This window comes from Amborella trichopoda, chromosome 2, assembly GCF_054954075.1.
Source record: "Amborella trichopoda isolate Santa Cruz 75 chromosome 2, AtrichopodaSantaCruz75HAP2 v2.0, whole genome shotgun sequence".
Lineage (NCBI taxonomy): Eukaryota > Viridiplantae > Streptophyta > Magnoliopsida > Amborellales > Amborellaceae > Amborella > Amborella trichopoda.
Genome location: NC_142337.1, coordinates 48,478,812 through 48,490,181, shown reverse-complemented (window position 1 = coordinate 48,490,181; position 11,370 = coordinate 48,478,812). Strand labels below are relative to the sequence as shown.

At 36.3% G+C, this 11,370-nt stretch overlaps 1 protein-coding gene across 8 annotated transcripts; it reads left to right on the top strand.

The window, feature by feature from the left end:
- Positions 1-1,060: 1,060 nt before the first annotated feature.
- On the top strand, positions 1,061-9,196 carry LOC18431678 (Inositol monophosphatase family protein). Of its 8 annotated transcripts, XR_016049464.1 has the most exons (11): positions 1,061-1,275; positions 1,412-1,508; positions 1,734-1,836; positions 2,591-2,841; positions 3,736-3,795; positions 5,040-5,203; positions 6,320-6,735; positions 6,872-7,015; positions 7,816-7,894; positions 7,989-8,039; positions 8,907-9,196. XR_016049464.1 is itself a non-coding variant. In XM_006841794.4 (9 exons), exons 1-9 carry the CDS (start codon positions 1,175-1,177, stop codon positions 9,054-9,056), a joined length of 1,308 nt encoding a protein of 435 aa, XP_006841857.3. In that variant the 5' UTR covers positions 1,061-1,174; the 3' UTR covers positions 9,057-9,196. The 8 variants fall into 8 exon arrangements, 2 of the variants coding, with proteins under 2 accessions (XP_006841857.3, XP_020521267.2); XR_016049460.1 differs by lacking the exons at positions 5,040-5,203; positions 6,872-7,015 and adding an exon at positions 8,451-8,574; XR_016049461.1 differs by lacking the exon at positions 5,040-5,203.
- Positions 9,197-11,370: the final 2,174 nt, after the last annotated feature.

Genomic DNA, 11,370 nt, shown 5'->3' with positions numbered 1-11,370 from the left:
TTTCTTTTGAACTTTGTCAAATTAGATAACTTAGGGTCATTTTTTTAAATAAAACTTTGTTTTGAACTTTGAGCTTGATAAATGACGCACTATCAACCAATCGATTTTATATCTAATGGAGTGATTCTAACCTCCAACCACACTGGTGAATGGTCTTCTATTGTACTATTTTCCTCGATTAGGATTGAAGAAGACCGCACCAAGATAATTTTTTTTTTTAAAAGACCAGTCCTATCCTTAACAAAAAATCTAAATCGACATAACAATTGTAAGTTTGAAATGTATACAATAACACCATTTATTTTTTATACAACGAGTTCACAATGATGTGAAATTGGTTGGTTGGGATGTGCCATTGGTTGGGGATAAACTTCAGGACAAAATTTCTCGAATATTATGCCACACATCAATCTATTGATTTTTATATGGAAATGTATATAATGAGACCACTTGCTTTTGATATAAGAAGGTCACAATCATTATTGACCATTGAATGTGAAATCGAGTGGTTGAGATGTATCATTGATTAGACACAAAATCCAAAATAAAATTTCTTGATTATCATAACACACTTCTCAATCTATTAGCTTCTCGTACCAAAAATAAATAATCTCATAGTATACAATCCCATTTTATATTCAATAAATAAAAAGAAAATTGTTTCATATGGGCTGGACCGTATTTCTATAGTATGCGGTCCAGAAGTATAAATCATATATCTTAAAGATAGATGCAAATAGGTGGTCTATCTGAAAACAATTGTAATTTACATTTCAAACGTTTTTTAATATAATTATGATTTTTAGATTTCAATTTTTATTTTATATTCATGATTTCCATGTTAAAGATTATATAATCTATAAAAATTAAAATAAAATTATATTTAAAAAATATATTTATTGGTAAGCCCACATTTTTACATATGCCAGTTTGGCCGCATAAAAACGGGGTCCTAAATAAAAATGATTGGCCATAGTACGCATTCAAGTAAGTCGGCCCCTTCGGGCCGTCTGTACAATTCATCTCATCCATTTATTCAAAACAACTTAAAATGCACGCCGCCCAGAGAGAGCGTTATTCGCTTTGGGTACATGTCATAATCTATTCATTTCTGCCTCGTTCGATCTATGAATCTTTTCGAGACCTTTTCTCTGAATCTTTTCTGAAAGCCGACATGAATCTTTTGCATTCTAAGTCTCTGTCATCCACTCTGAGGTTTAAATCCCCTGAACGAATATATTCCAGAGAAATCTCCTCTCGTTTATTCTCCATCAGGTTTCCATTACGAATCTCTCCCTATCAAATTCCAAACCAAATTTCACATTAAAAAACAAAAAGGAAAAGGAAGAGAAGCTCATTTAAAACCATTTTTACAAAAAAAGTAAGGCTTGTTTTAACTGTTTCTTGGCAGGTGTTGTTTGCCTTTCCCAAGAGAGAAAGCCAAGCATTACAGAGAGCTTGAGGTGGCGATAGATGTTGTGCAGAGCGCCTGCCGTATATGTATTGATGTCAGTTCAGGAATTTTCGTATTGAATTTGACGTTATAATTCTTCTGTTTTTGTTCCAGTGTGAATTCTGGTATTTTTCTTCTTTTTACCTAATTTGACTCTCCTCTCCATGTTAGTGAGAGTTTTCATCCAGTTAATATTGGGTTTTGCTATTATTTTCTTCCAGTGCTGTTAAAATGTGGATTGTTTGAGTGTTTATTGGATCAATTTTTCCTGTGCCGTTAGGTAAAGAAGTCTCTTTCTTTGAATGATGGCCGAATCGTTGAGAAAAATGATCAAACGCCAGTGACAATTGCTGATTTCAGTGTGCAGGCTTTGATTAGCTTGGGTAAGCGTCTAGTCTTCCTGTTATTCTTTTAAGAATGCAAAGTTGATGGGATGTAGATAATCTTGAATTCAGTGCGAAACACTGCTCTACTAGTGTGATGGATTGGAATAAAATCATGACTAAAATGATGTTTTTAATGGGTCTCTGTGGTGTTCATTTTATTTTCGGACCAAAAACGCAATTTTTTTTTCTTCTAAAAAATATGAAATGCTTTTTCTTCTAAAAAATATGAAATTCCTATTTCAAATGCTATTTTTGTTTGTGAAATAATGTCTGGTCAGGAGTATCTGAAGGTTGATGAACTGTATATGTTTCTTGCAAGAACTTTCCAACAAATTTGAGGAGTTCCCTTGTGGTATTGCAGAGAGTTTCTGAGGCAGTACCTATGAACTCACAGTATCTGTTGGGTTTCTTTTAGAGAGTACATAATAAGATAAAATGTATGTGTAACCAAATTTCATGTCCATAGAGCAATCATAACATGGGAGTCAAGATTTCTCAATGGTTATGCATATCAAGCATGATCAAAGCTGAAATGGCTAGAGTTTGGAAGGGGATATTTATGATCTCAATATTTTTTTAAAATGATGTCGTCTTTTTTAGTATATATGCTTCTCTAATATAATTTTCTATTTTTTGTTTAGCAAGTAGACACATATTAAAGTGAACACCTTGGTATAAAAACATCTTGCATTACTTCTCATTTGTTTAACTGTATCAGTTACCTGATTCAATCAGTTCCCCATTGTGACAGAGCTAAACAGATCGTTTCCTTCAATCCCTTTGGTGGCTGAGGAAGATTCCACTTTCTTAAGATCAAGTTTGACAAATTCAATTGAAGATAAGGATTACGCGTCTAGTTTCCTTGTGGACTCAGTGTTAGCTGCTGTAATCGGTAAAGCGAGCATTGAGAGTAAGCCTTTGAGTCAAGAGGATGTTTTGAATGCTATTGACAGAGGGGGAAGTGGTGCTCATACTTTTGATGCTAAACCTTCCACATATTGGGTAAGTTCAGCATGAGTTGTCTTTGATGAAAAGCCTGTTTGTAGATGATTGCTAACAGAAAACTTGTTTGAAGATGATTGCTGCCTTGAACTTTTAGATGTATATGCAATCATTATTGAAATTCATTCCGAATAATAACTTGCTTATTAGTTATAGATTTCCTTTTCTGCTTCATTTTCAGCAATTTAGTTAATCTGCATTGGAAGACCTTCAGAATTGAGATGCTATCATAACCAACAAGTTTCGATCTGATTTTTGAATCAACTTAATACTTGCTTCTAGTGAGTCAAGAATTCGGGGTGAAACTTTTGGCATTGCTTTGGAATATGTGGAATTGGATAATAATTGTGGCCCATCATTTATCATATGGAATCCATGCAAGGAGAGTATTGAGTTCAAATCATAAAAACTTTTCAGCTTTGTAGTTTTGACTATGTCTAGTTCTAAATGAACTTCTGATGGAAAATAGTAATCATGGCCATACATTTGAATGCATAGTTTCACAGACCTGCTTTTGGGAAACATGTTTTAGAAACTAGGATTTGTTGGCACCATTTCTGTCATCTTCCCTGCATTTCCCCATTCCTCCCTATCTACACTTTGCATTCTTCCTTGTATGTACCATATACAACTCCATGGTGTCCTATGTTTTGTTGGGCTGCATGTTCCAGTGCTTTTACATCCATTTCCGAGTGAATTAATTGGATTTTTCCATGCATTTCTGCTGATTCTGTAATTACTTCTTCCCTGTATCCATCTTGCTGACCATTTTCCCCTTCAAGAATGGTTTTATACTTCTGAAATTTCATTGCTGCATGTATCAGAGGTATATTTACTTGTACATTTAACTTGGTATGCTTGAAATTGATATTTTGGTTCATTATTTATTTGAAGGTACTTGATCCCATTGATGGAACCCGTGGGTTTTTAAAGGGTAGAAAGGCATTGTATGTGGTAAGTGATATGATGTTCTTTATTTGGCTTAGCATTACTTATATTAATTTTACAAAAAAGTTCTTGCTTGGTGTTTTTCATGTTAGGATCAAAAGGAGTATTCAATGATTTCATGTCTTTGTGATGTGCTCATGAAATGATTTTTTACATCGTACTCGTACTGTGAGATGATATGAGTGATGAACAGGCCACCTTTATGCCTAGGAAAAATACCAAAGAGATTCCACATCCTTTATGTGAATGCCAATCAACCAGTTTGATCACTTATAATAGTGGCATATCCCAATGCTCAGATTCTGCCATCTATGACAAATTACAGTTCAGCTCAATTGGATCAATTGTAATAATGACAGTCATGTCCTTGTTAATAATTATCTTCTACTCTTCTGAGCATCATAAATACTTGGCAGGATTTCTGTATTCTTGGAGAATAAAACATCCTCCAAGTCACATGGTTTATGAAATAATTTAATTAGTTTAATGCTGTTTACTGTCGATCTTTATAGAACTTATGTGAAAATGAAAAAAATCAGAAAAGAATGGGCATTTTTTACGACTTAGGACCCTATTAAGAGGGAACTCTATTTCACCTTGCTTGCATTGGTCAAATGAGATATCCAGTTGTTCATATTATTATGTTGTGAGCAATTTGCTGTCTTTTCTGAGATTTGATGATAAGGTCTTTTCTGTCACAGTAGCCCTTAGTACAAATGGTTATTGTTTAATCGTTGTTGAGGTAATTCCATATGAGTTGGCCTACTGGTTCATCGACCTTTTGCTCATTGTATGGCTCTCCTTTTACTATTTACTTGCTCTATTCTTTGGATGATATTTGGCGACCATCTGTTAGATTGGATAAAGTATCTGTTAGCATTGGTATTTACATATTGATGTCAATTTTTGATAATTTCAGATCATGGATTACTGCTACAACCTTTTGAGTAATTGAGCTCAAATGGAACCTTATTCGTTAGTGGCATGGAATACTAATATCTCAATAACAACATTTTTGTGGAGTTAATGTTCACTTAACAAAAAATTGAAGTCATCTGAAGTTTAAGAGACTTAGCTACTGTGATGTTCTCAGTATAAATACACAATCTTTACTGTTAAATGTTTCAATGCCTTGGAGACTAATTAATACATTAAACAACTTAAAAATTTTGGGGCTTGATGAGACTAATGAAAATTTCATGTGAGGAAGCTAGACTTTGTGGGTTGATGATGATCTCTTCTAATCGCAGATTTTGTACTTTTCTTTGAGATGGAAAACTGGATCCAAGACACATTGACTCTCTGAAGAAAATATTCTGTCCTTCTGCTTGAATGATCCATTGACTAGGAGGAAGGGTTACCATGCAAGGTTGGAGTTTATTTATGCTGGCTGGCCACCAGCATATTGGAACAGGTTTGTGAATCTGTTCAGTTTGTACATAGAAAACTAAACAGGTGGATCATCAGATGTTCAGATCCAAAATAAATAGTATACCCTCTTATTGACAGCCTATATAGGATCTGTGATACCCACATCCATATTCTGGATGGCCAATATTTGTGGTAATTCAATGATTCTTTAATTATTATTTAGTCCTCCATAGCGGAACATGCATCACATATTTCTATCTCTGATGGAAGATAGAAATCTAGAAGAAAGCCTGTGATCAAATTAGATGCTTTTTTTTAGGGATAGAAATCTGCCAAACTAAGATTTCCTTGATCCATGCTGTTCATTATATTTCTTCAATAACAAGAGTTACATTGGTTAGACATGCTTCGGAAACTATATTATGTGGTGAAGCAACTGCACTGTGTATGTACTAGGCTATCAGAATAGAGATTGTGTGCATGACTTGTGCTGGATACTCGTGATCATTTCTATGGTCGTATTAGTCAGATCACAGTGTATAAATCATTATGTCTGGAAAATATTTTGTTTTGGGTTTTTCATTTCCAGGGTACTGTACGTAATTTTGTATCATGAGAATGATCTACTTCCAGTTTTGTTCTCAAATCCATTCTAACGAATTCAGCATTATATTTAATTTTATAACAATTTAAGCACTTAGCTTGATTGTCTTGAAAGACCTTTTTGGAGTGAGAGACATCATTGATCATTGATTTCCATGACGATCTTTTTAGCAATTTCAAGTCTTCCATTGAGAGACAGACAAGAATCACCTATTGCAGACATAACTGTGAATTTGTGCTTATTGTAAATTTCTAATCTCTGATCATGATGATTATTGGTTTTTAGAATGATATCAACCTCGATTCATGGTGACTTGTATCTACTAAATCTGTCATGACTCTTTTGATCAAATCAGGTCAGGGACATATTCTTTATTCTGCTTATGTCAGCCTGCATATGCTGCTTGATCATGACAGTTTTGGCCATCAACATTTTATGAACTAATATGAACATTAAGGATGATCTCTTTTCTCCTTATCTATCAGGATTTGATGTTGTTGTTGGTCAGTTCCTTGTGGCTGTGGTGTGTAAATGAAGAACTATCTTCACTTTCAGGTTGGCTTGGCTCTTGTTGTTGAAGGGGAGATTGCTGTTGGTGTTTTGGGCTGCCCAAACTGGAAGGAAGAATCTGTTTCTGTTCAAGGATTGTGTTCTGAAGATAAGATACCAAATATTTCAGAATGTCATGCTAATCAAGCAGGAATACTTATGGTTTCTCATGTTGGCTGTGGAACATGGACAAGGAGGTTATCAAGTATGTTGGGAAACATGGACTTCCTTGTGATACATGATGGTTGGACGAGGTGCTCTGTTGACCCCTGTGCTTTTGTTTACGAGGCTCGGTTTTGTATTCCTGATAGCCAAACTTGGGAATCATTGCCATTGTCAACCATTTATAGTTCAACAACTGATATGGGGAGCAGCATTAAAGACAAAACAAAACTTGTTCTTAAGTCTGTATGTTGTGGAAGGTTTTATTCTTTTACCCCCTCCAGTATTTCATTAACATTACCATCTTATTTAAGTGTAGAAGATTCCTATGTTCTTAATATACTTATTGACTTTTCATGAGATCCTTAATCTGCTCATCATTTTTTTTACTTTAAGATGGTTACTTGACTCATGTCGCTTTTGCCAATTGGTACGGGAGTAAATTATGGGATTCTGCAAGCCCGCAAATCATCAGGAGTTTTGGATACTGTAGAATGTTAATGTTCACATCTCCGCATAGTTGAACAGCCCCGAATCAAGGTTTGTGTAGCTATTGGCATCTCCATATACTCACACACATGCATGTGTGTATATTGTCCATATTTGAGTTCTGCTTGCCTAAGTACTTCAGAGTTGGTGAATTGTGGTAAGATCCAATGAGTTATCTCATTTTACTCTATTGTTTAGTGAAATTTTAGAGGGCCAAAGGCAATCAATGGGCCTAAGGTCCAAATCATCTACAAAGTTTACGGTTTTATGGGGATCTCACTGTTGATACACCTCGCAGGCACCAAACCATTCTAAGAGTAATGACCAGCAGTACCATGACAAAGTGGACTGTGAAAGCTTCTCAAATGCATCTGATTTTGTCCAATTCTATTATTAGAGTGAAAAGTTGTGGTCTTCTTGTACTTTCAAAATTAAAAATGTGTAGCTTGAAGTAGCTTTCACCATGAAAAACACCATACTCAGCAAGAAGCTGCCCAATGTGCAAATTCTTTGCTGTTATGTTAGGCAAGACCCATGTAGGGATGGAAGACACCACCTCTATGCATGATGGACCTCGTGAGTAATTTTGAGCTGCACAGAGTTAGGAGTTTGAACTAGTATGAATTTGTATATTCAAAGCTCTGGCTTTCTTGGTGAGTAGCCTTTCTTGCATAAGATGATTTCTGCAGGTTATTGGTTCTTAGAAACTCTTTGGGATCTTTTTTATTTTATTTTTATTTTTAGTAGTGATTGGTATATTATACATTTATGCACCATTGGTGTAAATGTATTTACTTTTTATTTCTAATGATCATCCTTAATTTATGTTGGCATTGTCTCTCTATTTGCAGCTTATGTAAGTATCTAATGGTTGCAATGGGTATGGCTTCTGTTTTCATTCTTCGTGCCAGGATGAAAACTGTTATAAAGGTTAGCATTATTTTGGTCTTGCAGCTTGAATGTAATAGAGATGATGAAATAAATTGCTTTGGGGAGTTCTTTTATTTTTCATTTTTTCAATTAGGTTTGGGATCATGTTGCTGGTATGATATGTGTCAGTGAAGCAGGTGGCAGGGTAAGTGCTTTCCACCCGTTCTATCTTATAAACTATTCAGGAATTAGTACTAGAATTTTTTTCTTTTTGGCACCAGAATACAGTGTGCATATTTTTTTTGTTTGGGTGATTGAATACAGTACGCATATAGTGATGATGATCTGGAGTTGCTGGCCCTTTCATCTTTTCAGGCATTTGCACTAACATTTCTCTTCCATGCATATGAATCCCAAGTATCTTTTCAATGTGAAATGAAATTTGAATCAGCCTGAAGGTGATATTGAAATCGAGTCTTGCATCAGAAATAAAAAGGTTCTAACATGTCAACACATTTTCATAACTAAAAGTCAGGAATAAAATCCTATTTTACAGAAAACTCAACACAATTTGACATCTGCATTTGGGATCATTCTTTTTATCATCATTCTGAAGGCTTTTAGGTATTGGTGTCCTCTTCTGAATTTTGAAACTGAACAATGCCCTGGGGAAATTCGAGGATAACAAATTTAAATGATTGGGGAACTGATTTGCAAGTTCGAGTTGGAAGTCACGATCTGTAAGTTACAATTCTAGGGTTATGCAGTGGACTGGCCATTTACATGTCTTTTTATGTTTGAGTGAGAATGGTGGTGCACTTGTTGTTGGCACACCGTAACTGCACCTATGTGATAGGCAACTGTCCAATCTTCATGTATTCACTTCCATACATTTTTATAATGTTCGGATGCTAGCATCTGCATGCGAGAGAGAGAGAGAGAGAGAGAGAGAGAGAGAGAGAGAGAGATGTTAGATTCTGTACTACATACAGTACAAGCATTTGCATGCGGTAATTTAGTTTTATCCAGGCTTTATAACCATGATCCTTATGACTAAGAGAAGATTTGTCAGGTTACTGACTGGAAAGGGAGTGACCTGGAGCTTGCAGCAGACAAGTTGCAAAGGAGGGTGATCTTTCCTGTTGGTGGTATACTTGTTACAAATGGTGCTTTGCATAACCATATTCTTCAGATGATTTCAACAGACTCATCCCGTGTATGATGAATGAATATTTTGTGTTGTAAGCAATTGCCGTTAGTGTCATCTTATTCTTCAAATAAATTTGGTTGATTCACATGCTGTATGCTAGCTGGCAATACTCAGTTACATTTGAGTATAATGGAATTGTTTTATAACGTTTACATCTATGGCTAGAAACAATGATTTAAAAAGCGGACTGCCCAGCACTTGGGCGGCCGCCAGGCGATCTAGAAGTCTTGGGCACATCGCCCAGGCCTAGGTGGATATCCCTGGGCGTCCGAGAACACACCTAGGTGACCGCTTGATCATGCCTAGGCGGCCCGCCCAGGTGGCCTCCCAGGGGCGGAAATACCCTCGTTGAGGGCATTTTTTGATATATTTTTAATACTAAAGGGAAAACATTGTGGGTTTTAGGTTCATTTGATACCTAAAATCCATTAGAGCCTATTTTAGAGGGACAAAGACCCCAAATTTTTTTTCTTTCTACTGGGCTGTCCAGGTTCTGGGCACTTGCCAAGGCATTGGGTGGCCTGGACCCCCTGGCTGCCTAGGCACCGCCTAGCTCTGTTGAAACATTGGTTAGAAAATCAAATTATGAGAAGGGCCTGCCTAGGCATTGGGTGGCTTGGACCCCCTGGCTGCCTAGGCGCCGCCTAGCTTTTTTTGAAGCATTGGTTAGAAAATCAAATTATGAGAAGGGGGGGAGATTTGGAGATAGAAAATGCCTACCTAAAGAGCCAATACTTCGAAGCAGTGTTTAAAATAGCCCTGGGTGGGATCGGAATTGCCCGATCAAGCCCGTGAATCGTTGAAGACCGTCCCGATTAACTAATGGTACTTGGAACTACACGGCTGCCTCTCGAACCAGCTGGTTCTATCAAGGAGCTGGTTCTGTCAGAGAATCTAGTGATTTGGCCTGGTATACTTTGTGTATTTTGTATTATTTTCAATTTCTTTTTTCTTCAAGTTTTTTTCATTTGTTATTAGCCGATTCTCTCAGTTGAATCGCTGATCCAAATCAGGGAGCTGGCCTCACTTCTCAGGTGGCCAATGCACCCAACTGATCAAGGTTTTTAAACTTAGATTTGAATCTTTAGTTGCATGAAGGTGTAATCTAAGTCACTTGACATGCACGAACAATAAGAACATATAGTAAATAGAGTCCAATGCGAAGGGAGGAAAATATGATCTCCTAATTGGGTAGGGCCGAGAAGGTCAGGATCCACTTAGATCGGATCCGGATCCAAATGTAGATTAGGGTCTGATTGGATCCAGAATGTTTGGATCCGGAATAGGTCTTATAAAAGTTTAAAAAAATTTATGTATATAAAAATTGTATATATTATATATATAAATTAATAAATATATAATTTTACATATAATAATATATACTATTTTAAAAATCGGGTCGGATCCACTTGTACGCTAATTTGATCCGAATTACTATTTGGATCTAAATTTTGGATCCCGATCCGAATTTCGAATCCAAATCTGGGATCCATACTTGGATCTGAATAGGATATCAAATTCGGGTTTCGGATCTGGATCGATACATTCTCAACCCTATAATTGGGAGTTTCTCCAGGGGCAGATTTGATAACTAGAATCTGGGGATTCCCTGGAGCCTGGAAGTTCTAGTTCTTTAGATGTGTTAACTGTTGATATTTGTATACTTATTAATAACCTATTTGAAATTCTCAGTTATAGAGATCAGGCTTCACAGTGCTGTAATGCTTCACAGAGAATTAGGTCCTGACTTTAGAGAGAGAGAGAGAGAGAGAACAATTACAAAGAGATTGCTTACCTAGAGAGGACACGGTTGGAGAGAGAAATAACACATTTAGAGAGAGAGAGAGGGGGTAGAGAGACAAATGACATTGTTTGAGATAGGACTTATAGAGAGATAAAGGACTCATTTAGAGAGAGAAAGGGATTATAGATAAAGGGAACGATGAGAGAGAGAGGAGAGAGATAGAGAGAGAGAGATTGTTAGAGGCAAGGGATAGACAAAGAGGGTGTTGTTAGAGAGAGAGAGGGCATGGTTCGAGAGAGGACTTAGAAAAAGGCATGGTTGGAGATAGAATTTCGAGAGAGAAAAAGGGCAGAGAAAGGTATTAGAGCGGGAAATGGCTCATCTATATAAAAGAGTTAAGAGAGGGCACAATTTGAGAGGGGAGTTAGAAAAATGTGTGGAGAGAGAGAGAGAGCAAAAAAAGGCAAGATGAACTTCCTAAAAACATGATAAGTGAACCTCCATTTCTTTTTTTGAGAACCCAGAACTACCTAAAGTCAGTCTCTTGTAGCACTTCATGTTACCGATCAAGTGCTATATAGT

What these genes read in the sequence shown, in the direction of transcription:
- LOC18431678 (XM_006841794.4), top strand. Translation starts at nt 1,175, where the DNA reads ATGAATCTTTTGCATTCTAAGTCTCTGTCATCCACTCTGAGGTTTAAA. An exon ending in GCAGGCTTTGATTAGCTTGG is followed by an intron (nt 1,837 to 2,590) that starts GTAAGCGTCTAG and finishes CCATTGTGACAG; the next exon opens with AGCTAAACAGATCGTTTCCT. An exon ending in GTAGAAAGGCATTGTATGTG is followed by an intron (nt 3,796 to 6,319) that starts GTAAGTGATATG and finishes CTTCACTTTCAG; the next exon opens with GTTGGCTTGGCTCTTGTTGT.